At 47.0% G+C, this 27976-nt stretch overlaps 1 protein-coding gene across 1 annotated transcript; it reads right to left on the bottom strand.

Annotated features, from left to right (window-relative positions):
- Positions 1–1235: 1235 nt before the first annotated feature.
- On the bottom strand, positions 1236–27007 carry LOC144139642 (arylsulfatase J-like). Its single transcript, XM_077671938.1, has 10 exons — positions 26903–27007; positions 21576–21735; positions 19890–19999; positions 17672–17782; positions 14884–15018; positions 12428–12554; positions 9759–10058; positions 7803–8086; positions 3884–4060; positions 1236–1433 (listed from the first exon to the last, which is right to left on the bottom strand). Exons 1-10 carry the CDS (start codon positions 27005–27007, stop codon positions 1248–1250), a joined length of 1695 nt encoding a protein of 564 aa, XP_077528064.1. The 3' UTR covers positions 1236–1247.
- Positions 27008–27976: the final 969 nt, after the last annotated feature.

Raw genomic sequence — 27976 nt, 5'->3', positions numbered from 1 at the left:
GAGCCAGGTTTGCTACCCTGCACTGGGCTAGTGGGTTGGAAGAGATAAAAGAAAGAGCGGGAGAAGACGAAGAGGTAGAAGTGGGAATGCGTGCGCTTTATTCCCGTTTTAGGCACTACAGCCGTTCATGCAAATTCGTTTCGCTCAGGAGACGTATAAGGGCTTTTATCGCCTTCTGTGAAGTCGATGGCAGAGTCCGATGACCTGTAATAGTGTCTACTGTAAATGGTCGATTGCCCAATCTGCCGAGTGCTGTTGCAAGCACGGATCTCTTCGACGAGCATTCGGGGCAGCGACACGGCCCATGCTCTATAGTCTCTTCCGCCCCAGAGGTGTCACGGTGGGTGGTTCTGACCATCCCGATGAGGAAGGAGTAGGCTTTTGTGAAGGCCACTCCCAACCACGGTCTACGAAGTAAAGTCGTCTGGATCGAGACAAGCCATACAGAACACTGCGCTGAAGATGGGGATCTTTAATCTGCAGACGGTGATTCGTAATTCCGGTGTTTCATTGCTTCATGGTAATCCTACGTGCCAAAGGGCGAAGAGTTCTCGCGGCATCGGTTCTTGAAAGCGGAAACGGGATGGTGCATTCGCTCCAGTGGCCTGTACGGGCAGCTTCATCTGCCAATACGTTACCGATGACTCCACAGTCACCTGGAAGCCACTGGAATACTATGTTATGGCTGTCTGTATTGGATTAATTAATTTTTTCTCTAATCTCCATCACCAGCTGATGGAGGGGGCCGTAGCAGAGGACTGCGCGTCAGTTCTGTAAGGCAGGCTTGGAATCAGGGAAGATAGACCTGTTTTGAGGAGCAGCTCTGATAACATGACGAAGACCGTCAGAAATGGTTGCAAATTCGTGGTATCGGCAACAATAGTAGCCAGAAAACCCACCAGCAAGCGAAGAACAAAAACCAAGGAAAACAAGGCAGACGACTCCGAATTTAAAACATAATATTAATGATATAGGATAGAAAAAAAACGACGAGTTGATATAAAATATGTAGTACACAAATTGAAATTGAAAGGGAAGGATAGACAGCTAGCCCAAGCAAGTCCTAGCCCAACCAAAGATGAAGCGACATATTGGTATCACGTTTTTTTGTTGTGATCGTGTTTTTTGACGCTACAAAATGCGTCTATGAGTAGAAATTAAACTTGACAACAATAACAAGATTCGCTACAGAGGAGGCTTTTTTTTTCAGCCATCTGAAACAATGAGGCGACGCTTTTCCGGTACGGTCAACAGTCGAAGTGACAGTCCTGCCGCGTCTTGTTGCTGCTGAATTGAATGTACGGGGGGTTTCTCCACGAAACCCAGACGCCGCCATAGATCCCCGGATCTGCGTCTGGGTCGGGCGGCTTCTGGGACTCCCAGGGCACGTAGCTGTCTCCGACTGCGATCATCTTCTTCAAAGTTTCCATGATCTGCAAACATGGCAGTTGAAAAAGTCCTTCAAATCAGGAATAAAAGTAAGATATGAACTAGAAGGCCTAAATATAAGTACAAATATTGCATAAGTGTGGTATTGTATAATGTTGACTTCCAAAACGCTATGTATGGGCACTCTTTTCAAGGCTAATCCTAAATAAGATATGAACTGGAAGGCTTAAATATAAGTAGAAATATTGCATAAGTGTGGTATTGTATAATGTTCCTTTCAAAAGGCTATGTAGGGGCACTATTTTCAAGGCTAATCCTAAGCTTTGTGGACCACAAAAAATTTCGAAAATAAGCCTTACTTTTAAACGCAACAAATTTAATTTATGATATTAAGAAAGGAAGGATTTTCCTGCGCCTTTCCAAAATAAAACGTTTCAGCTTCTCTCGGTAGGTAAGCGTGTGCAATGAATTTTCTGCGGCCTGTGGACTTTCGGCATGGCTTAGAAAATCTTGACAAAAACTGTACATACTCCAATCTCTGCACTAATTGACCTCAACAATACTGTATCGCATTTTGATCATTCTGCTTCATACACTGGGTATCCTTTATTTGTGCCAGATTTTGCAAATGGTATAAGAGAAATTGAAGGCAAAAGCTGAAACCACTTCTTTCGAGCATGCACTCTGATATGTAGCACCTTGCTGGTTATTTTTTTATTGAGAGCCTCTTTAAATTAGTTTCACTCAGCCTTTCTTGTTACAGCTTGCTAACAGCATTGCAGGCCACAACAATCAATTTAGGTTGAGAGCGTACCGAGAACACTGCGCACTTCTTTAGACTTGCAGTGTTTATTTACCAATTTTCGCATAGAAATATTTCGCGAGCAATTATCGAGTGGGTCTTGATACAACAGACACCCGAAAGAAGTAGTGCTATGATGGGATGACTTTTCACGGCCCGGGGCAAACATTTGGGGCAGCAGGATGTTATTTTGGTGCCTTTTACTCTAACTTATTTCGAGACGTTGAGATTTTCTACAAAACGACGCCATGCACGTTCGAAGAGACCAAAGAATGCAAACTAACACAGTTAGCCATAGCCTTACATATAAAACAAACCACAGTTTTCGTTTTGAGAAGGCACAAACTTCAAAAGGCTTATGTTCAATGGCAAAGAATGGCAACAATAAACTATAACTTCCCGCAAACAGGCTTGTTGATCCGTGCTAACGTCGGGCGATATCTTCTTGTATATCCCGTACTGTTGCTAAATACACGTCAGCGTCTTCACACTGCTTTCAGTGACAAATAATGGTGAGTGCAGTTATAGCGACGTCCGTAGCGATACACATAGACTTACCTACGTCTGTGTTGTTGTACGTTTAAGGTTGAATATACCATGTCATCTTAATAAGTAAGGGTACATTGAAGTAGCCACCAGTTATCTAGCAACCTGCGAGCCAACCAGTGCTGCACTACAACACACCAGCAATACAGGAAGTCCAGACTAGTATTCGTCCTCAACTGCGGCTTCTGACAGCACTGCCTGCCCTTCTGTGACGCCCGCTGCTACTGTCACGAGGGATGCCAGGTTCTCCCACCCCAACCCGCCAAATGTTTGAGCCGGATAGCCGAAACGTAGCCCAATGTGAACCGAAGAAATAGCCCAAATATCCAAATTTATTCAGACGTCTGCTGCGAATAGTTGATTATATTTACACAATGAAGGCAATTTATATAACAAAACATCCCTCGTTTGGAAGCCAAAAAACGGTACCTGAGTACATTGTCGTGGTGCTGAAGCACTCCTTACAGATCGCGGATGGTGAGAAGCCCTTACAGCACTTGCCGTTTCTCCTTACTCCAAACTTTGCATGCAAGTTGTTCTCCAACGTATCTCTGGACATTGTTCCAGAAGTCAGTTTTCGTAAAAGTTACACGACTTGTTCAACTGCACCATTTAAAACTGGGAGCGTGAGTAGTGAAAAGCCTGATTATGGCAGCAGCAGCAACATATGGCGTCATGGTGTCCCAGAAATAGGACAAGTTACAGGAGAAGTGATGGACACCAAAAACAGGACAAGTGACAGCCTGCCACTTGTATTTTGCACTACTGCTCGCTGGCGCCATCTAGGTAGGGAGGATAGAAGTAACCGCGTACTTTTCTGGTTAGCATGTCGTCCCGTCTTGGCCCACCGAAAAGTAATGAAACCAGCTTTGAAAGCTAATATTGAGAGCCGGGTGAGGACGTTTGAAATCAACTTTGTTCGCGAGCGCCCGGCATGGCCGCCAAAGAACAGCAACCATTTCCGGAAGCGGTGACGACGATCGCGCGGGGAAAAGAGGAACATGAAAGGAGGTGATGATAGGCGCGCACAATGTACAAGTGAAGACGAAGCATAAATGAAATAAATGGCATTTTACTAAGTTCACGCTCACAATACATTGCAGCATAGAAAGGCAGTTATTCTGGTACCTGGGTCTAAATACTTACATGTGGGTGCTCTCTGATGACGTTACACTGCTCGCATGGATCTAGAGCCAGGTTGAAGAGGCTCGGACCAGGTAAAAGTTTGCAGTTCGCTGCCTTCCGCTCTGAACACTTGACCAACGAGCCTCGTTTGGTAGGGTCCGTCAGGTTGAACGTGGCGCCATGGAAGTCCTTCAAGACCTGCGCCACACAAGGTGTTTTTGGCCGGAATCCTTCTTTTGGCTCTTTGCGTTTAGAGGCCGCAATCCAATTTTATGAAGTTATACTGAGAGTATAGAAAGCTTCGAATACTGCGATGTCCACACAGACGGAAGCGCGGTGAAAGTTCAGGAGCGAGATCTGCCACCCCCGCAGGAAAAGCGCACAGGCATTCTGAAGGAATCCTGCTGCACCAACAATCACACAACATGCAATAACTACAACAACATTCAGCTAGATAAATGTTATTGAATTGTCGAGCCAGTACCGAGGCATCAAGAAACCATAGGTTAATACGCACACATTTGCATTCGCTGGCAAAGGGACGTTTTAAAGTTTCGCACTACCCACGCTCCTTGTGAAATCATGCTTTGCTCGCCACGTAAGCAATCTATGTGCGAATAAAATTGACGTGTGCCACACGCCGAGTTCACGTGAATCGTTCGGCAGCCAGCAGCTGTTGGGAGGTCCACGAGAAATTGTAGCCGTCTAATCGTGGCGTGCTACTAATTAACAAATAGGCCGTTATCAAATAAGTTGCCTGTGTAGCATCGGTTCGGCTGAACGTGCCGCAAATGCTCATTTGCGCTACTTGCCTTCACATAAAGCAAAGGTACCGTTGCTGCAGAGTGGTCGCTGCCGTCTAGTCGTGGCGTGGTAAAAATGAAAAAAAGAAACTGCTGTTGTAAAGCATGGTTAATCCAAGTTTGCCAACCGATAGTTCGGTATTCGCGCCGAAAGCGCCCCGTGAACGCGCACATTTTCTGACGGCAAGCGCTCTCACTCTACACGTTATCCCCGTATCCGCAGCTAAGGAATATTCAATAAGAGCTGACAGGATTTTCCACCAAGACGCTGGTCGGCGGGCGCCTTACTTTATCCGATAAGGGTTACAGTGCTGGCCACATTATTTTCGGCGTCCCGTTGAAAACGTTGTGACATATTTTTCCGCACGCTCAAATGAGAATATCACAATGATTGTTGGTCAGCTTTGTTACATAAGTGAAACGTTAGGCTCAGTGCTGTTTGCCTTGTGTTTTTGCACTTGCATATTCGCTTAGTAATTAGACAATGAATTAATGCCTAACTGCTTTTGACGTTTGATTGAATTGCCTGAACGACCCGCCGCGGGGGCCCCGTGGCTAAGGCGTTGTGCTGGTGAGCCCGAGGTCGCGGGTTCGATTCCCAGCTGCGGCGGCCACTTTTCTGATGGAGGCGAAAAGCAAAAACGCCCGTGTGTACGAGATTTCGGTGCACGTTAAAGATCCCCAGGTGGTCAAAATTAATCTGGAACCCGCCACCACGGTGCGCCTCATCCCCTGCGTTGCATCGGCGTGATAAACCTTGCAATCAATCAGTGGATTGCTTGAACGATTTGACAAATCCAATCGCCCTTCCCTCTGGCCTCCTACCTTTTTCTATCTAACTCCTCCCACATTTGCTTTCCCTCCCTTACTGAGCTTTGCCAGGGAGAGTTGCTACCTTCTCCATTCTAGGTTGTCGACCACTGACAAACCACAGCAAGCACAAACAAATTTATTTACAAGTAGCCTCGAAAACTGCACTTCAAGGCAGGTTTCATCATTTGACGCTCAGTTGCAGCCATAATCCCGGAGTGTCCTAAGCCTGCCATGGGGTATTTAGGAAGGTATGCATTCTAAAATGCAGTGTTTCTATTGTTCTCACTTTTCAAGAGTGTGAACAAGAGCATGACGGGCGCGTCCATGTTTCGTCCAGACTTTCATGCTACAAGGCAATTTTAAACGGCCCTGTCAAGGATGTGATGGACGCGCGTCTGGTCGAGATGCATTTTGATGAAGGACGCCGACCACAAGCTAGTTGTGGTCGGCGTCGTTGTCTTTCTTCATTTAAACAGTCCTGCGACGCTTTCTTTCTCAACTTTTTTTTAAAATCCGAAATGCTTCCAGAACTTAGACTTAGGCCAATCCAGTTCATAGAATTGTGGTCCCAAAGTACCTTAGGGAAAAATTTCTGCATTATGCCAGTAAGATAACCTAAAAACTTGCCTAAAATATTTTCTTTTTTGCCCTGTTTCGTCGTCACATGACCGTTGGAATGACCTCATTCGAGCGAGTCGCGACAATTTGCGAGCTCTTTTAGTCGCCGCAACGAACGCCTTCGGTAGCCAAGCAGAACATGGGCGTTGCATGCTGTGACGAGGAACTCAAGCAGTGCCGGCCTGTGCTAGCAACATGTACCTTTCTCAGTGCTTCCAGGCAAGAAGCAAAGAGTGAAAGCGTTTAGCGCAAGTATTGTACGGCACCTTTCAGCAGGGAGAAATCAGACGGAAAACTTAGAGAAAAGCGCCGGCCCTACTGGCATGCTCTAACCGGAAGAAACACAGACTTAGGGGAAATCCCAAAGGTGGAGTGACTTTCTATCCTGGACCAGGACGAATTTTTCTTCAACTGCGAAGTTTCTCAGAAAGCTGTATAGCTTTCCTTTGTAGCCGTATGGCAGCACTCAGGTGGATGTCAAACTTTCCTTCGCAGTCAATATTATATTCCGAATTAGCATCTACAAGAAAAAAAAATGTAGTTGATCCTTCTTTCATAGAAATCGGTAAAACATGAAAGTGAAATGTGCCTTCACAGGACCATTTGACTGTTTATTTTGCATCGGTATGAACTTGCACATCTCTTTGCGTTTCGTCGGTATGGCACCGTTACCCGCATCAACATTAGACACTGGATTACACGTGATGGAGCATAGCGTAAATACAATTGAAACCCGAGGCGGTCGCAAACCCTGCGAACGAAACCGAAAGGGTTGTCAGCGAATCGTTCGTTTGGTGAAGTCATGGTCCGCTACAGCGAAAGGAGCATACTGTATGGCGAGCAACGTCCTGCTGGCGGGTCGCTTCCACAAAGGTGCGGCAACATTTGTGCTGCTCCGTGGCATGCACGCCAGACGCTTGCGTTGCGACGCCCTCAGCTCCTAGAACGCGGCGGCGGCGTTCTACAAGTCAAGCGGCGTTTTTCATAGGCGACGGACGGATAAACACAGCAGCTTCCGCTGCTATACGCTGCCCGAACGAGGCGCCAACTATCTGAACTCATTAGCGTCATGACGCACTACTTCGCTTCCCCTCTCCTAGACGGCAGCATCGTCTGAACGGAGAAGAGAATTTAGAGGAAGGACATAAGTCGGCTCGTACTGCTATCCGGGCAACACTTCGTGGCTTAGTTATCAGAGCGTTACACACCTCCCGTTGCGGCCGGACTGATCGTGGGCTCGAATCCTCGCGTCGCCGCGTCAATGAAACTTTTTTCTGGTTATGTAATTTCCATGACGAATATGACGTCGGCGAGGTTTGTGTACCCAGGCATGAAATACTTTCGTGTTAAAAATACGTTGAAACCGTAGTAGTGAACAAATGAAATAGCTTCGTGTCATCTTCGCAAGTCACTGCCATTCATCTTCACTCTGTAAATAATTTACACGATTTTATCGATAACTGACACCCATAACGTTATCAAAAACCATTAAAACACCCTTTGAAAGGGTTATATAATGATAAAATGCCTTTTAATTGCATGCATTCATGTGTTCTTGCTAGGTTGCAAGGGTGTTATAAACGAAGAAACCCACTTAAAGGGTGTAAGAGTGTTTGTTATAGGCAGCAATTTACACCCTTGAAGGTTTAAATCATTTTAGAGTGCACAAAGGACGAAACGATTTTTTTTTCAGGAGATGGTGTCACCTTGTAGGTATCGCCCGACGAGACGCGATCCTGGAATTGTGCTGCTTGCTTGTACTGGGCGCCGACTAAGCGGAACCAGCCGGACCTCTTTTCCAGCTCGGCGACGCCATCCCTGGTTATGTAGCCCTTGTAGTCCCCCAGCATGATGACGAAGTATCCTCTGGCCAAGTCGAAGTTGTGCACGATAGATTTCCGAGGATGAGTTTGGAGGTTCTTGCTCAGCGCTGGCCATTGGTTGAAGGAGTCGAAGTCCGCCAGGTCACCGAGAACTTTGGAATCACCGCCTGAGGGACGATAAAGGTGGGATATAAAGGCCATGAATAGTAACCACAACTTCATTCAATTTCAAGGAACTAATCTCTGGTACCCGCCGCGATGGCTCAGCGGCTAAGGCGTTGTGCTGCTCAGCACGAGGACGCGGGTTTGATTCCCAGCCATGGTGGCCGCTTTTCTGAAGTAAGCGAAGAGCAAAGACGCCCGTGTGTACGAGATTTCGGCGCAGGTTGAAGATCCCCAGGTGGCCAAAATTAGTCCGGAGCCCTCCACTACGGCGCGCCTCATCGCCTGCGCTGCGTCGGCGCATGAAACCCTACAATGAAATCAGTCTAATCTCTGGTGCCTCAGCCAGCTCAATTCCATTCCCTAAATACGTTTTTATTACCAAAAAACGTGATATTTATTAAAAACTTTCAAATTTCGCACATCAGTAACGTAATATTGGCGCTCATGACGTATATTGGGCCTCCTCAAGTGCCAGTCCAGGATCGTCCTCGGACTGCCCGAGACGTGATCTGGCGCTCAATTTTTACAGGTATTGCTATGGGACTTTTGGTCCAACGGAAGTCCTCGGACTGGCCGCGGACGGTCCAGGACTGGTAAATCGAGGAAAACCATTATTGGCCAGCACTGAAAAGATAGTTAGGGATCAACCAATGGGTCATAATCAAATTTTGAACATCTGCTCTCTACCCGTAATACGCGTAGCCTACTTTAAGCGTCGACAAGCCCCTTGACGTCTACTTAAAATTACCCTGCAACAATTTGTTCGAGTTTTTTGGGAGTTTTAAACGCTTGTAGAACGCAAGCAACCAATCTATCGGATACTTAGATTAGGGGGTCGCAAAGTACCTCAACCAAAAATTGCTGCTTTATGTTAATGGCATAACTCAGAATCATGACTAAGAGATTTTTATCTCTTTCCCGATCTTGCCGTTCTTAGACCGCTGGTACTACGTCATTACAGTGGTGCAGCGGCTATTGGACGGCTTTGCACCAGTAGCAGGAATGAAGACATTCGATAGTCACTCTAAAAGAAAGCCACAAAAGAAAATTACTGCTTTATGTTAATGGCACAACTCAGAATCATGACTAAGAGATTTTTATCTCTTTCCCGGTCTTGCCGTTCTTAGACCGCTGGTACTACGACATTACAGTGGTGTAGCGGCTATTGGTGGGCTTTGCACCAGTAGCAGGAATGAAGACATTCGATAGTCACTCTAAAAGAAAGCCACAAAAGAAAATTACTGCTTTATGTTAATGGCATAACTCAGAATCATGACTAAGAGATTTTTATCTCTTTCCCGGTCTTGCCGTTCTTAGACCGCTGGTACTACGACATTACAGTGGTGTAGCGGCTATTGGCGGGCTTTGCACCAGTAGCAGGAATGAAGACATTCGATAGTCACTCTAAAAGAAAGCCACAAAAGCAAAGCAGAAACGGTAGGCATATCCGCTGCGACGAGCAAATCCCGCGCTACCACTCCATGCTTGGGATAAATATAGCTTTCGCAGTGATTCCATACGCGAGGGAAAGAGTGAAAGACTTTCTCGGCAGTATTGCAGAGCCATTAAATTGTCAGTGATAAGTTAAATTACTCATGCGGTAATCGCTGCACATAGGTTGTACCCTCGTACCCGTACGTCCTAAAACAAAACACTGAAAGTCCCATTTCTTGCCTGCTACGTGGAGCAGTGTTGGCAGCCAGTCCGTAACGTGTATCAACTGCGTTGAGACGCGTGGGGTGGTCTCTAAGAGCGGGCTCCAGATAAAAGCAGGAACGCGGACTCCGCCCTCGAAGTAAGTACCCTTAGTGCCCCGCAAAGGCGAGTTGAAGGACCAGTTGCTGTTTGGGTCTTCGGCCACCGGGAGACCGCCACTGGTCGAAGCAAACACCAGCACCGTGTTGTTCAGCATGCTCCTCTTGTGCAGCGCCCGAAACACCTGGCCGACGGACTTGTCTACTTCTGCTAGTGCACCTGTATCACCCCCAAAAAAGTAATTAAACGCATGTAAAATCTTCTACGTTTCTTGAGTTGAGTACCTATGAATAAGAAATAAACGTTTGTTTCGAGTAAATGTCAAGTGCGCGCTTTTTGCTGTTGAACTTTGAGTGCTCCTCACATTTGATGAGATTCTCGTGTTACCATGGGTTGAAAGCAGTGACGCAGAAAAGGAAAAACGAGACCCAGTTTGAGTCGTCGACACCACCAAATACGTGGTCGGTAACGCCACAGGCAGGATTATTAGAGGGCTCGAGCATTCACGCTCCCTAGAACAATTTCGCGGATGTTGTTTGGTGCAAGGGGGAGGTAAATGTCGCAATAGAAGGGAAAGGGGTGATTTGTTTGAGAGGGCGGGAAATTATAGCAGGGGTTTGCAACATAAAAGGAACTGTCATGATGAATTCATCTTTAACCAATCCGGCACTACAAGATACGTCGGGCGCTCTATAGTGATGACAACAAGGAAAAGAACTATTGTGGGATCGAATCACGCTGATAACGGCCGAAAACGAACCAGTGTACTATTGTTGTGCTTTGATTCCCATCTGTAAAAGACGAACTTCACCGATCCAGGAGCTCATGCGCAGGGTATTTGTCCCCGACGTTACCCATAGATTCCTGGCCAACAGTCTTCTTTGAATAGACAGATAACATTGCGTGAGCTAGGAATTTCGCGATTTCATGTGATCGTTCACCACCTTGAGGGTAGCGTGATAATCTGCACTTTAAGCTCCAGTTGGCTATCCCACGGTGATGCTGCGTTGCGCAGTGCTTGACGTACGCGTTTTTAATTGCAAGTTATCAACTACGAAATGATAATAGCGGCGAAAAATGATGCCGGGACGAAAAAAATGACCGCCTGCAAATACTTTGGGTGTCCCCTCCACTCTCTTTGTCAAAGTGGGTATACATATGTACACATATGTACGAGTATACCTTTTTCCCATTGCTGTTGACTAGCAGAAGCCGGTTCTTCAACTTCTCGTAGATCGTTAAGCCGAAAAACGCAAAAATCTTAAGTGGGGTGCCAATGGTGGTCTGTGGGGTGCCTTCGAGTTTTGTACATGCACTATGTAAAGTCATTTTCGCTTGCATGTGTTCCTCCCCGTAAAAAATAGAATGGGTCGCCATACCGCCTTGCAAAAACCCGCCGCGGTGGCTCTGTGGCTATGGCGTTGCGCTGCTGAGCACGAGGTCGCGGGTTCGATTCCCGGCCGCGGCGGTCGCTTTTCTGATGGAGGCGAAAAGCAAAAATGCCCGTGTGTACGAGATTTCGGCGCACGTTAAACATCCCCAGGTGGTCAAAATTAATCCGGAGCCCTTCACTACGGCGCGCCTCATCGCCTGCGTTGCGTCGGCGCGTTAAACCCTACAATCAATCAATCAATCAATCAATCAATCAATCAACCGCCTTGCAAAAGTGTGTGTCCCTCAAGGCTGTTGTAAACCACTGCAAATGGTGATGGAGGAGGGTATGAAATGTTTCTCGTCGTCTGTGTCGGCGGCCTTGTCGGTCGCTCGCGCTCGGCTCGTGTCATTAGATAAGGTTGCCGAGTATCGGCACTCTTTTGTGTATATGCCGCCGCCATGATCAGTGGTCAGTTCGAATCACGTGATATTTGTTTACACTGCAACGGTTCCTGGGCGCCGCCGTTTTGTTGTTAATGAGTTTTAGTCGGTCAACTCTGGTAGGCTTAGCTTGCCCTCACTGCTCTGCGGCGGCGCGCGCCTGACGTCGCTCCGAATGCGAATCAAAGATAACGCGTGTAACCGCATTTCAGCAACAGAACTATGTCCTAAGTTGCGGCAAAAGCTGGGTCCTGCCTAGCCTGACGCATGTGCTCGGCGTTTTGGGCGCAAACTGCTCCATTTAGTGACAGTAGCCCTGCCTAGCCTTCAAACATAATCTGCAAGCATAATCTTTACCATATTCGTTACATGGTTGGGGGCCTCATTGTTCACAGGCGTGTTATGATCCACTGTGCGGTTTCGACGCTTGTCGCCCCAAACGAATTCGGAGTTCTATGCTGTATGCCTGATTAGCCTGACGCATGCGCTTTGAGTCTTATAGGCACTGGCGCCTTGGCGTTTTTGCCCACGGAGATTGTTTTTGCCCACGGCAACAAAACCGTTGGTGTTAGAGGTATACAGCTTTGCTGCAACATGTCCACATTTCTTTTCGCAGCCAATCTGTGACGCCTGGTTGTAGTTGTCACCGGCACGGAAATAAAAACTGCTGTGTGGGAAACAGGTGCACCAACCACGTGCCAACAACAGCCCCGCAGCAATTGTAATATGCTACAGCCGCTCGGGTAGATTTTGCCCAGGGTAATTCTACTCACCGCACAGTAGTATCCTTTTTCGGTGGTCGAGGCGCGCGAACTTGTCGAGGTGCTCGGTTGGGCACTGCACAGCACCGTATTGGTTAGCCGTGTGAACCCCCTGGTGAGCCATTACCAGAAACAATGGCTGAAAAAAAAACACAACAAAGACCTGAAGAATAGTTGAGCGGCAAAAGTGGCTTGTAGCAACAAGCTGATGTATGAAACGGTTCCCTGTGGGGTAGATATCCGTACGTCGCAAAACGGCGGGTTTGTACATCATTTCAACAATTCTGTGAAGAGCTATACAGTAAAGCCCGCTGATATCGAACAGCGCGAGGATTGTAAAATAGTTCGATATAGCTAAAAATTTGATATAGAAAGTGAAGAAAAAAATTCCCCCGCATTTCCCCGAGGGGGAGAATGTGAAAGTGCGAATGCACGGTTGTCGGCCCGCTTGCGGCGCTTGCGCTCGGCCCCCGCAGCCCACCGCCTCGCCGCCTTCTCTTCCATCTCTTCCATCGGGTTTGTAGTATCACGTGTACACCACGCAGTTATCAAGCCGCTATAACGCCGCTGAGTCGCCAACGCACGCCTCTGACGACGTAGTTTGAATGCGTTAAAGATATAAGGCGCGTCACTAACACTGATATCAGCGTCGCGTCCGTGGCTTGGTCGGTAGAGCGTCGCGCTGCGGCCGCAAAGTCCTCGGATCGAAACCTGGCGCCGGATGCTGTTTCTTTTTTAGATATAGAGGAGCACTGCGGACGCCGCCGCCGCCGCCGCCGCCGCCGGCGGTGGATGGTTTGGGGTCGCTTATAAAGTGCATTCGCACTTAAAAATCTTATATGAAAGCAATCTTGGCGACGGAGTTACGACCTAACGCTGAGCCCTTACCACCCTGCAATTGATACGACACAGTGTCGGAAAGAAAACAATAATCTATTGGGGCGTAGGAACTGCGTGAGTGTAGCCTGCTTCTTTGAGCACAACGCGTTGCCGGTGACTGCTTGCTCCGCGGTATCTAAACAGTCGACAAGCACAAGACCGCTGCTCTCAATGGCACTGCAGTATCGCCGTAGCAGGGCCACAGCAGCGACGGCTTCGCTCGTGCTCGGAAGCGGTACGGAGTCCTCGGCGTCTTCGACAGAGCGGAGACAAGCATTGATAGAAGCGAATAACGGCGAACCCAGCGAACCGAGCAAGTGCGTGCAGCGAGTAGCGCGGACTTGAAGTTCGGTGACACCGCAGCCCGCAGCGCCCAATGTGGCGCTTTCGGCTCCAACGGCATGCATGCGTGGAGCTGGTCCACTCTGCCACGGCCGGTTTGTACGCGTTCGAGCTCGCGTGGGAATCGCAAGCGACACCCGCGCCACCGCTGCTCGCCGAAGTATTGCGCGAAAGCATGCCGCATGCCTAAGGAGAGCGAAAAATCCCGCGCGGGAGAGTTCGATATATCCATTGTGAGCAAAATCGGGTTCGATATACAAAGTTTTATATGCATGCAATTTTTACCAGAATTATACAAGGGTTGGATATAGGCAATAATTCGATATATCCGTGTTCGATATAAGCGGGCTTTACTGCTGTCGGCATCGATAAATGAGAGGAGCTGATGTGCGACTACAGAGTGTCCCTTGATTGCGTCTGTACCTTCACCGTGCATGCTTGCAACCCGCACGTAGGGCTGGCGTTGCGGGACTATTTGTTTAGGCGCATTGAGCTCATTTCTATTGTGCAGCTGTGAACTCTTGCAGCGCTTCATGAATTTTGTGAAGGGCAGTACAGTGACAGGATGCTAATGCGGATGACCAGAGTCATTTGTTCTGGTCGTCCGCTTAAGGATTTTCTGGCTACCATTCTAACCTGCCGTTCTCAAAATGGACTTTTATCTTTACTGTCACCCCCACTAACTATATTTCAAGAAGGTTCACAGCCTTCCATTCATGGGCTAACTATGGTATAGGCCACCTGTCCATTTGTGTCAACGTGGATACTCCTTTTTAACCCTCTCCTTTGAGAAGCAGTCAGTAAACGTTAGAGGCTGTCATAAACAGCAAGAACAAAATATGCTGGCGAAGAGGGGTACCCGGCGTACTTTACTGTCATAAGTCATCGAGAATAAAAAAATATTGACAGTTCCTCTTTACTTTGCTGTCTTTTTTTCTGTTTCTTTGTACTTCGCGCATTTTAAGTGCGGAAATAGGGGTTCGGACATAGTATTACGCATTCGTAACGCGGCGCGTTTTTAGTTCCCGCAATTCACTGGTGGTGACGCATATCATCCCGAATAGCCAGGAACGGACACGATAGCGCTAAAATAGGCGGCCACGTTAAATATTGCCGTGAGAAGTTTTGTCAATGCGACATATTGTTCAAGCAAAGCTGGCTTGACATAAGCACACCAACAATAACCCAAGAAAATTACTTTGCATCGAACGAATATTTTTCACAACCGCAGAACCTCCTTTCCTCACCTTAGTTTTGTCGTGATCCGCTATGACTCGCAGGGCCCTTTGGGTGAAGGCGTGGGTTGCATAAACGCCAGTTAAGTTCCACAGCACCTCCTTGTTCAGTCGAAGATCAAACCCTTGGAACTCTCCGCCACTGTGCTGCACCGCAGAAAAAAGGTGGTCTTAGATGGTTTCCGCAACATAGACACGCTCACATTTTCTGCATCTTTGAGGCTTTGCTTGAAAGCTGTCAGACGGACACACTGCAGGTACTTTTTCTTAGGAACGGAATTAAGCGAGTAATAACAAGGCTTGCCTTGAATGAGAGCAACCAGAACAAACGAAAACGCATTGCTGGGCGTGGTAATCGCCTGCAAATTCTTCACGGTCTGGGTCTGGAACGTGAAGGTGCCCTGTAACGCTGTCCCTTAACGCTTCCAATTTCCTTCGGGCCTATATTCTGAGAAATCGCCACGGGTGGGCTTCACCACAACGCCACAGGACGACATTTCAGCAGGATCGAATTTGTGCAATTCGCAAACGAACAGGCTCAGTGTACGGTTAGGGTAAAAAATTAAATCTGTGGTAGGAAAATAGCGCATGGCGTGGATTCGCGCTGTTGTCCAAGCAGTAGAATGGACAATTGGACTAGTTGATAGCTGTTCATCTTGAAGGTGCAAGCGCCCACAAAACAGGTACGAAAAAAAAACAGGGAGTTGCGACTTAGCGCCGTGTCGTCTCTGTTTTTTTCTTTTTTCGTCCCGGTTTTGTGAGCGCTTCCACCTTCAAGGCGAACTGTTGTCCAAGGGCGCATGCTATTTCTTATCGTAATCGCATGCTGGGCGGCAGCCCTTGGTCTACCGGAATAGGAGGACCACCGACCCCTGCATCCTTGCTTTCTCTTCCTTTATCCCCATTTTCTATCTTTTAAATGTGTTACCAATGGATCGCATGCTCGGACTCGTCAGTTGCCAGTTTCGCACATTTGGTCACGCTGATTGCCCGTCCTGGGGAGTTATGGGGAATCACACCAGCGGCGATATTTTAAAGGGACCCTGAAACACTTTTTTCAACTTTTTTCGAAACAATAAATGCTTGCAGAACGTTGTCACCCAATACACCCAGTACTTAGATTAGGGGCTCGCAAAGTACCTCAGCCAAAAATTACTGCTCTTTTGCGCATCAGATAACTTGGCAACTCGCTCAATAGAGTTTTAAGTGCGAATGCACTTCTTAAGCGACCCTGAACCTGCGTCCACCGGCGATGTCCGCATAGCATACCCACGTGGGGGATTGGCCAGGAATCTCCTCGTCTTCCTTGGCAACGGGGGGAGATGGGCGCGCGCTGCCTGGCCGCTGACATGGCACATACCCACGTGGGGGATTGGCCAGGAATCGGGCGTGAGAAGGGCTAATGCAACCGCTTAAAGGAGTACTGACACGAAATTTCAAAGCTGAGATCCGCTCTAGCAATCAAGTACAACGACAACACAAATAGGTGTCGGTGAATAAATGCATCTTTCTTTCTTTGTAGTTGTGTGTGTGTGTGATCTCTCTTTCGCGAACATTACCGAACCGCGCAAATTCAACTCGTGCATTCGCACTTTCACATTCTTCCCCTTGGGGAAATGCGGGGAATTTTTTCTTCCTTTCCCGGTCTTGGCGCTCTTCGATGGCTCAAATTACGCCACTAAGACCATGTAGCTGCTGTTGGCCGGTTTTCCTTCAGTTCGAGCAATGAATGCTTTCCGATAATAACTTGTAAAAAAGCGACAAAAACAAAGCAGAAATGGAAGGCGTATCTGGTGCCACGAGCAAATCACGCTGTGCTGGTAAGTGCTGACAATATTCATATCTTTCACAGTGGTTCCAGACGCAAAGGAAAGAGTGAAAGCGCTTATCGAAAGTGTTGCAGTATCCATTAAAATGTAGAACCACTTTGTTGCAGGGATGGCAGAGTAGAAGCACGTGATTTGTTCGTGGCACTAGATAGCTCCTCTAGTTTGCGTTTGTGGCGATTTTCTAGAAATGGGTGTTGAACGCATTTATTGTTGCCATGAAATGAAACCCGGCCGATAAAAGCGAGATAAGTTGAGTGACGTCACCCAGACAGCAAACAACGCCTACAACAACAAAAAAAAAACGATACCTTTGCTTCAGCGTCTAGGTTATTGGGACGGCGTCGAGTGGGTGTTTCCAGACCGTATACTCTAAGTTGTTGACGCGCTTGGTGACTACGTTTTGAAAGCACTTAAAACTGCTAAAAAGCGTTGCAAGGAACATTTAAACATCTGGCTTTTCTTACTAGAGAAAAGCGAAATAATGTCGTTCACCGCAATATAAGTGGACAATTAAGCATAAACTGCAGCTGGATATGTTTCATAATCTAGTAAAATGTCAAACAGTTATTTACCGTAAACAAGTATTAGGACATATATCCTACTATTCTTAAATTTACAAAAGCTAAATTTTGTAGTACAATGCTACCATTCGCAAAAGATTTGACTTAAAAAAACCGCTCCCAAAGCTACTTTTAATTTCGGTTATTTACTCCTGCAGTTCAGCTTGGTTGCTTACAAATGATGCGGGATTTTTATTTTTACATTGGTTATACTCATAAGATGACAAGTAAGACAGCCGGAAAACGATACTGATTTACATCCCCTACCCAGAAACTATTCCCTTCATACTTTTTCTTGTGCGTTTTAATATCTTTTCGAGGCAGCGCTTGAGTTTGGGAACGAGAAAGACTTTAGTTTGGTTGCCAGACTATGTGTACACAAACGTGGTCTGTTTGTTGAGATGCGCTCACATCTGTTGACACGTGCGTCCAGTAGTCTCCTGGTCCACTCCATTTGGCGAATGCTGTGTCGAAGCCCCGGTTATCGGGTGTAAAGTCGTCCTTGTAGAAGCCCAGATTCCACTGCAGGCAAGACATTAGAGGAAGAAATTAGAAGCTTTCGAACCGATATGAAGCTCATAATTAGTCAGTTAAGTTAATATCACATAGGACAACTGAACGCCTTTCATTAAACGAATCTGTAGAATGCGAGAGCCGAATTTCATTCACACGAGCTCGAACGTACGTGCAAGCATCTTTGGAGTGAACGAATAAAGACGCACAGGCAAGTGTAAGACAATTTTGCGGCAGGATGACAGTGGCCATTTTATAACTAAGCACTTAGTTTAAGCTTCCCCGGGGTCTATCGTGTCATTAGCGTCATCGTCTTCGTTCGGAGAAAGTAAAAGATTGAACAAAAATATTCTACAATCTTTTCAAAATCAGGCCGCCAGCTCAAAGTAGAAGCTTTTTTTCGACACGCCGCGGTGGCTTAGTGGCTAAGGCGTTCTGCTGCTGAGTACGAGGACGCGGGTTCGATTCCCGGCTGCCGCAGCCGATATTCTGATGGAGGCGAAAAGCAAAAATGCCTGTGAGTACGAGATTTCGGCGCACGTTAAAGATCCCCAGGTAGTCAAAATTAATCCGGAGCCCTCCACAACGGCGCGACTCATCGCCTGCGTTGCGTCGGCGCGTTAAGCACTAAAATCAATCAATCAATCAATCAATCAATCAATCAATCAATCAATCAATCAATCAATCAATCAATCAATCAATCAATCAATCAATCAATCAATCAATCAATCAATTATTCAATCAGATTAGCTGCTTTTCGACAAAAAAAATTAGAACACAAGCCTCAAACGCCTCAAGTGCTTTTTGAACCTCCTCGCCACTGATGGCTGTACGTTTCGAGGCGCGTTCAACTTGGATGACAGCGGGAGAAGCGCGAGCGCAGTTAACCTGCTAAGGGACACCAGTTGTCACTAAACCATGCACTTGCCTTTGAAAGGGCGATTGCACATCAATGCAAGTATTTTGTTGTCACACTCCTATATTGAAATCAAAATTACATCAAGAACTACTCCTTCGGCCTTCGAGGCGGTGTTGTAGGTGCGGCTAAGTCCATCTGGCGCCATACCGGAATTTATCTGTATTTCACACATTCAAATTAAGCCCACGACTATGATTCCATTCCAGAAAGTTATCTACATTCATGGAAGAGAATTCGCTGCCGTTTCAAACTAACTACACCGCCACCTTCGCTATACCATCCTTTCAATATTTTTTTACCGGCGAAGAAACCTGGTGTGATCAAAGGATCTACCAAAAAGACTGTTTGGGCCATGTGGTCTCTTCTTGAGCGTTTGCCTTTCTAAAATTTGTACAGTTTATAAAGTCAATTCAATGGCATTAACATAGGCGGCCGTAACTGCAGGAGCAAGATTACTGGCATCGCCCGAGCTCATAGTGCAAGATTCATGGGTTGTTGCTCTTGGGGTAGTTGTGCGCTTATTTTGCCCCTTATCGGCACTGCTGTTACAGGGAAGTGGTCTATGCATTTGTTTCCCTATATTATCTGCGTGTGCAAATAGGCCTAGAAGGGAATTTTTACGCGCCCAATAGCTAATGTTGGTGTACCTTTCTACGAGGGCTACTGGGGGGATGTTTTAGGCGGTGTTTTTCCTGTCTTAAGACGAGCACCTAGAAGGGCTTCCGGAGCGACGTTTTGACCAGTGTTTTTGAAGCCTTAGCAGGGGCACATCGCCAGTCACCCATTCACTCGTGCACGCGTGTGTGCGCACAGAGGGGCAAGATGGACATGCGCGCGCAGCCCGGCTTCTCGGGCTCATCGATGGCATGGCCATTAGGCTTGTGAGAGGTTTGACAGTGGACGGCTCACGGCCCGACGTGACCTGCCTGCTTTCCTCTCTGGTATATCGGTGTGGGCAGCTGTGTTACGCAGGCCATAAGATGCTGAAGAGACACGGTAGGAAAACAGACAGCCCATGTTTGTCCGCTATAATAGAAGTGTAGTCATTCAAAGTCTTATTCAGCCAGAGAGCTAGGAAGTATGCTGAATGGGAAATTACAAGCAAACTCGTTTTTTAGAGCACCCCTGGAACTTCTAGCGAACACTACTACGCTGTTAGATAATCTAGCCTGAGAAGCAGAGCAATTTCAGACTCACAACGCCGACGAAGTGTGTGGCGTAGCCGAGAGGTTTGAGGAAATTGGGAAGCGTGGCAAACACGACTGGTAGAGCAGTCGGTTGAGCAGGATGTATCGGCTTTGTGATACCTGCGGCGATAAGAGAAGCACTCACGAATGTCATCGTAACAAAACAGTATTGTGGGCAACAAACATAAGCACATCAAATTCTCCTAAGAGGTCTTGGGACAGTAGAAACTCTCCCAAGACATGCCCTGTAGTCCTAGTTTGTAGCTGAACGCGGAAGCAGGAGTTGACTTTTAATATTTATACTGACGCTGTTGCTTCACTTCTACTACCCAAAAGTTGTTGCCTTCCTTTGCTCGTGAAATTGTTATTCTGACTTTTCACACGAATTTTGTTACATAATACAGGGACTGATGCACTACATTGTAACGCATGAAAATAACCTACAGGCCGTGCATTCAGTGGTTACATCTGGTGTTTGCAACCCAAATTATTTTGATCTTGACTGAAGAGAAGTTTTGGCAAGCTGAGAAAATTATGAGAAACTACAAACGTTAAGAAAACGATGACGATGATAATTACAATTTCATTGATACTGGGCTGAAAGTTTAAAAACAGGCACTGGATGGAGTTTTAAACAATATGAGGCAATCAATGCGTTAACTCCTAATTGTTTCTGTATTTTATGTTATTGTCTACGTATTTGCGGCCTACCGCTTGCAGCCTCAATGGAAACGGCGCAGCGCAAAGATAACCCCCAACAGTTTGCATATGAGCAACGTGTGCCTGATTGGCGCAATGCGTTTGACATCGGCTTCCTAACGCGAGCGACCAAGATTCGATCGATTCCGCCCAGGGGAAGCGGGGATCTTATAAAACCGAGGACAAGAAAGAAGACGCACAGTACAGCACAAACTTCCAACTAGTTTTATTTCCCTTACACTCAAATATAAGTATCCACAGCCTACGCGCACTTACTTCCCACTCTCACCACCAATGCTGACGTATTGCAGCCATGCGCACAAAAGTTCTCTCCTTATCTGAGAAACTTAGTGACGTCACGCTCACACAGGAAAACCCTGCTTTACTAATGAAATTTGCCTCTATTATAGCTCCGACACTTTATTCCTTGTGTTTAGAAGGTACCACACATTGCTCAAACCAAGGTACGCAGCCGCAGTCATTTGTCTGTTGACTGCCACGACTGCGGCGTCGTGCCTTGGTTTGAGCAATGTGTGGTACCTTCGAAACACAAGGAAGAAAGTGTACGAGCTATAATAGAGGCAAATTTGATTAGTAAAGCAGGGGTTTCCTGTGGGAGCGTGCCGTCACTAAGTTTGCCAGATAAGGAGACAATTTTTGTGCGCATGGCTGCAACACGCCAGCATTGGCGGTGAGAGTGGGAAGTAAGTGCGCGTGGGCTGTGAGTGTAAGTGAAATTAAACTAGTTAGAAGTTAGCGCTGCGTTGTGTCTCTTCTTTCTTGTCCTCAATCTTTGCGCTATGTATTCGTCAAAATCGCCCCACCAACTTGCCCAAGAATCCGTACTCGTGGTCTTCCAAAAGTCTCTTTTTGGAGGCGTGACACCGTTACTGTATACGGTGGATGAGCTACGACGAGCTACGTCCCCGAACGAGCTACTACGACAAGCGAAACCCCTAAAAGGCTGCGCACTGAAAAGTCGACCTGGTTTCCTTGCCTGTTCGGTAGGGGTATACGCCCGTAAGGAATCCAATCTTGGAAGGAACGCCGTACGGCAACGTGTAGTACTTGTGCAGGATGATGCCGTCCGCAGCCAGAGCGTCGATGTTGGGTACGCGCACCTGCCGTGACCCGTGGAAACCTACGTCAGCCCAGCCCTGCAATGCGCAAGTTGGGAAGAAAAAAGACAATCACGATCTCTCGTTGAGAAATTCCACGGGTTGGTAAAAATAGACGAGCAATAGTGAGTGGCCTACGCGTTCATTCACTGATTGAGCAGAAGCTCCGTCCCTGAATGTTGGACGGATGCCAAGTTGACAGCAGATGCCATTAAAACAACTTCCAGGTGCCGGGACAGCCGTAGAATTTGCCTACGTCGTGAGACATGGCGGTGCCGAGTCATTTACGGGTTAGAAAGTATACCGTATTGGCATGATTCTTGCTTTTATCTTTATTTTTGGCAAAAAGTGGATTCCAAATGCGTGTGCGTGTTACGGTTGGATACAAAACCGACATCAACCCAAAAGAGACCAACAGCATTCCCATGAACGCGAACTACTCGCGAACTCCAACTCAATATAATTGAAAACAATCAGTAAACAATCACGTAAGTACATTTTGTGCCCCCATTGTTCAATTCGCATACATTAGCAAGCTCTTGTACATATTTCTGCTGTTGCAATTAGCACCTCGTTTTATTTGCTATGGTTCCCAAGGGGCACCACTATGAAGTGGTCATCAAGTGGAAGGTACCGTTTTTTGCGATTCTAAGCACACCCGGTTCTAAGCATCCCCCCCTACTTTTGGTGAAGAAACTTGGACAAAAAAATGATTGCGAATTTAAGCGCCCGCTTTCCTAAGCAACCATCAGAAGGCGAATTTCAGGCGTGTTGAAGCGGGCCCGGGTTAACGTTGTAACCAGGTCATTTAAGAAGTTTTTGATTACAAACCACTTAACGGAAAAGAATGCGACTTGCTGTGGGACACTGAACGCGGCGGCTCAAGCGGCACAAATAACGTAAATGGTAGTGTGGGTGACTGAATATCGCAGCGTGGGTTCCCTGTCTGTGCCTAATTTTAATTTGAATGTTCACCAAATAAAACATTATGCATTGCGCCCGTCTTGTCGAGCGGCGGCAGCGAAGAAAACTAACGACGGGGAGGAGTTGAAGGTAATTTAAGTTTTTCACATCTAAGCTCCGCCCTCCCTTTTGGCTTCGCGATCGTGGAAAAAAGGGGTGCTTAGAATGGAGCAAATACGGTGGTTTTACTGCACAACATCCAGGAAAACCGTGCAGTATCATGCACACTGAGCGTCCCAGAGACGCTACAGTCTAATTTGAAGTAAATAAATCACAGTCATATATTCATGCAAGGCTCAGCGGGCTATGAGCGCGGATGTATTCGAGAACTTGAAGACTCTCAGGCGGACTTAATATATTAGCAGCGAATCAACCAACGACCCATCAAGACTACGATTAGAAAGGTTCTGGTAGCGGAAATCTCAAACGATTTCCAAGTTTCTTGCTCCTGTTTTAATGCCGGCAGGAGCTGGATAATGAATTTCATAAAGAAGAAGAAATTTTTTCTGCCGCAGTTGCGTATGTAAGTTAACGTCTTGTGACAGCTACGTGGTGACATGTGTTTTGCATCTGCGCGGCAGAATCAATGTCACGTCATTTTTTTTTAAATTTTGCTAAGTTACGTATGCGCGTTTAAACCAGGGCGCCTTAGAATCGTGCAAATACTGTAAGTTACTTCGGATTTTGGGCTGGTCCTAGTTTGGCCCTGGTTGGGCAGGTCCTGGTCCTGTCATTCAATCATGTATACAGAGTTCTTCTTGCCTACACAGATATCTATTACTCATTAAAGGGCCCCTGAGATGGGGGGTTTTGGGGGGTCGATGGTATCGGAGCGCAACGGCTATTTCTTGAACTAATCCTGACGTGTTTGTGCGCTCTTGATTTAATCAATTTTTTACGAGCGTAAAAACATCAGAAAGCTACAAAAAACATATTTTGTGTGTGGGTGCTTTTACACAGTCACACATATTTGTTTTATACCGGAGTGTAAAGCACTTACACACCGGGCCAAACCGGGCTTGACGCTCCTCCGTTCTCGGCGGAAGGATACAGTGAGCGCAGGAGCAACGACGCTTGCAGCCAGCGTGATCGCTCAGCGCTCCGTGTCTGTTGTTAGAGTATCATCAGTTTTCTTTGCATTTGCTTTCTTGGACGCTGTACCCGAAAGGATTCTTTGCACCATCTGTGTTTCGAGCGCAGCCTCGACGTTGTTGCAGAGGTGGTAACGAACGGCGCGCCAAGGGAGCGCCGCGCCGACGACGAAGGAGGAGCTCCGCACGCAGCGCTTGGACGACGCCGGGCACTGCTCGTGATCACGAGGCGCACGCTCAAGTGCGCTCACGCGGGCTGAATAAATCAGTTCAAGCCCAAACGCTGTCGCAGCTGATTCTCTGCGGCGGTCGCGACAACGGCAAGAGCATGCTCATCCCGTAACGACAACTGCCAAAGAGTTTCATTTCATTGCTTCCCATCAAGTCATGATCGCAGGAAAGTGTGGTTTGCTGCACCGGCCTTCTGAATGAACCTGTTGCCTAGTGTCCTTAGCGCGCTTTACCGTTTACCGTGTTAAATGAAGCAAGAGTAGCAGTTTGCCGCTGAACACGAAAGGATTGCACTCTGCGGTTTCTGCATTCCGGCTTACCGGCTCTGCCGAGTAGCGACATCTGGCGAATTTGTCGCAAAGCAAATGACACAAACGTTTGTTGCCCAGAACTGTTCGCTTACGCTTGAAATGGCTTGAATCTTAGACGTCTTAGATTCAACTCTCACAATACAATAATTTTTTTTTTAAAGAGCCGTATACTTCTACTGTAGAGCTTAAAAAATCGAAAACATGACGTTGACGCCGCCATCTAGTGGGAAGAATTAGGACCAAGTATTGCATTAACCAGAATTCACGCCACCGCTAAATATTTCGATATAACATGATTAAGATATATTGTAATGATTCCGCAGTTACCTATATTACCTTGCCCAAGACGATTTTGAAAGCATAAAATAGCTATGCTAGTTCATAAAGGCATCTGAACCATTGGAAGCGTGGGAAGCTGGAGTAGGGGCGGAAATTTTGCTCGCTCATTCTAAAAAAAATTGTCATTTATCGTGCTCCTGATGATCATTTAGCAAGAATGTATCAACTAAGATTGCTTGCATGAAGCGCAGAGTACAGCGCATTTGCTGTGCCGTAAAGTTCCGGAAGAACGCCCACCCAAATTTAAGTAAAGTGATATCAAGTGAAAAATACGAGATGGGCGAAATTTCGGGTCAAGCGCGGAAAGGACGAATAAGTGACCGCATCTACGTTCTAATCAAAATTCTAATCAAAATCAAAATCAAAATTTCTAGCGTCACGTTCTAATCAAAAATCTAATCAAAACGCGAGCGTACATTTCGCCGGCGCAGGGGGCTCGCTACTACAGTCGGTAGAAATTCTAGCCTCTGTATCGCTATGTAGCGACGGTAAAAATAAGTTACCGTTCACGGAAACTCTTGCGCATGCAAGGTCGACTTCCGCAATCACCAGTATCTCCTGCTCAAAGTCCGGAAAGACTGAAAACGTAGCTTTAAAAAAAAAAAAAAAGGACGTCGTCGTTTCATGTGCGACTCACTCGCTGAAGTAACCATGGTAACGACGACGCTCTAAACCAAACCGCCGCCGTCAAAAATCGCGGACATTCCGGCGGCCAACCATGAAATGAGTGCTTCGCCTCGGACGAGGTCGGACTATGTCGTCATCGCAAGCCGCCGAGCCAACAAATAGTTCTGTCTCGTCGGGGTAATAACTTTTGTTAGCGTGAGCGAATATGCTTACTATTTTTGGAATTGTTTCTACAAGAACTATAGAGTAGATTTCTAACACAAACAAAAACACTTTGAAATCCATCTCAGGCCCCCTTTAAGGGTTGTCATGAGTGAGCTGCTTTACGCGCCGCAGTTGTGGCTTTGCGCGAAACAGTAAGCGGTGGCGGAGCGGCGCTCGTGTTCCAGCACGTTTCTGAAGCGCCGCCACGCAAGCATCTACGGAAACGTCGTGAAAACTGTTGCAATGGTTACAGAGGAGCGCAAAGCGAGTATCGGGTTTTCGCTCTGTAGGTCTGGTCAGCCGCTTTGTTGAGTTTAAGGACGGGCTATGGTACGCCTTGGGCTGTGGAACGCTTGAACGACACGTGGTCTAAGACCAGTTTCGCTGTTACAGACGCTCCCGACAGCGCCGGCTTCATCTCTCAGTAAATAATTTAATGATTTGTTATTAAAACATCGCCACAGAATTGACACAGAGTACATTGCTCTTTTTCAGTGATATTTTATGGTCATTGCAATAGGAATATCCAGCAGCAGTTTCTTGGGATAGTGGGTAGGTACCATGGGCTTTTCTATTGTATCTCTCTTGGGGGTATTGAGAATCAGTATTGCTAAATTATTTCTAGAGTGGGGCTGTTTTAGCGGTCCGTAATGTGTGGCGCGGAACCTGTTAAATATACCAATAAAATGATGAGCACTCGTGAACACGTGCCTCGCGGTGACCGCTGAGCGTACCCGGCTCGCTCAGTGGCTTTAGCAAAAAAAGAAAAGAATTGGCGAAACACCCGAGGAGCGCCTCGCATTCCTAGCAACGAACAACGCTGCAGCTTGCGCAACACCTGCTCCAGCAAACTTCGACACGACTCCAGGAAGAACGCGTATGCGTCGTGCACGTACGCGCCTCCGCTGCGCACCAGCTGTCATCAATTCCTACTACGCATGTAATGCTTGGCATGAGAAACCCGACGACATTGATGCATATGGCAATGACTACTACTAGAACAGTCCAAAGAGACGAGGTAGCATGTAAATAAACAATTTCAAACTTGCACAGTGGCGTTGTGAGGTGTCCCTTCAGTGCTCACGCACAAAGAAATCCCGCAGCTTCGCTATGGTTAAAGCATTGCGCTAATTAGAGCAAGCTTCACCAGTTCTCCTTTTTTTTGTTGTCTATAACTCACCGAATAGTTTGGGCTTGTCATCACTAAACAAAGATGATTTTAAAAAATGTGAGAAACAAGGGGCCTCCAACAAAACGTGATCAGACCTACTTTAACTACCACGCCAACGACGACCAAAAATGCAATCAATGGCAACAAAGAAAAAGCTCAGCCCGATCAGCAAGCCAGCGGTGAGAATTATGATCCAACTTTTCACCGAGAACCTCCGAGAATCGGTTTAGCTGGGAGGTTTTAAAAACGAGCAACGACAATCCACTCACCAAGTCTTCAACCATAATGACGACAATGTGCGGCCTCCCTCTCGCAGTAATAAACACATACGATGCCAGAAAGAACAGCACAACTACGAAGTCTCGCGTCGGCATCCTGGTATCTTATGGCCGACGCATCGCATCAGAGGAGCTATCCATGTCGTGCGTGGTCATCACTGGCTCAACGCAGCGACACAGACACATGTCGCCAGTGGAAGCTCACATTGTCGATGTGTAACTATGGCCCGACTGGAGAGGCTGCATGAGACGAGGTGGGGCCGAGGTGTCATTCCTGAGGAGACCGTGATAGGCGTGGCAGGGTGCGTGGGCCTGCCGGGAAAGGAAATTTTGCCTGAAGGACCAATTTCGGTTGCAGCATGGTATGGCGTGACGCTGGGCTACGCCATGTTAAATTTTGCTGGTCCTCATTTTCTTTGCTTGTGGATCGTGGCACATACCCACAACTGGATACACCATGCAAAAGGTGCTTGTATTTGACCTTTTATCATAAACCCAAAGGTTTCAAATTTGGGGTCGCTGTTTAGCGAACCAGAAAACGTTCGTCTGATACAAGCTCACCCAAAAACTAAAATAAGGCTGTGTCTAGAAGTTGAAGATATGGTACGACCTCCCCATGACATTCTAATATTAAGACCAGCAGCTTCACACTTTGAAACACAAAATACCACACGTGAAAACAAATATGATGGCAAGAAGAACAGCTGCGTAGCATTCTTCTGTGCACTCGAAGCTCCCTAACGGTGGGTTTGAGAAGAAAAAAAACAGTCAAAGCTGATATCATCAACATCGACGGTTTATCTAGGTGCCTTCTGAAAGGGGCCCTGAAAGGCTTTTTTAGCACACAAAATAAACTAGCGCAATCGTTAGATTGGGTCGTCAACGTTATCTGTGCCAAATATTACTCTTTTACGCGCAGCGTAAAGCTCACATTTTGTTGCAAAGTTTGTCGCCCTTTTCTCACCCTCCCCTGCGTGTTTTTGGACACCGCCATCTTCACATGTCTACGTCATCGATTCCCAGGTGTGCGTCATGAGGTAGACATCCTGCTATTGGGCGGATTTT

Source organism: Haemaphysalis longicornis, unplaced genomic scaffold, assembly GCF_048455015.1.
Source record: "Haemaphysalis longicornis isolate Haplotype H1 unplaced genomic scaffold, Haemaphysalis longicornis Haplotype H1 scaffold_5, whole genome shotgun sequence".
NCBI lineage: Eukaryota > Metazoa > Arthropoda > Arachnida > Ixodida > Ixodidae > Haemaphysalis > Haemaphysalis longicornis.
This window is presented reverse-complemented; position numbering and strand designations above follow the sequence as displayed.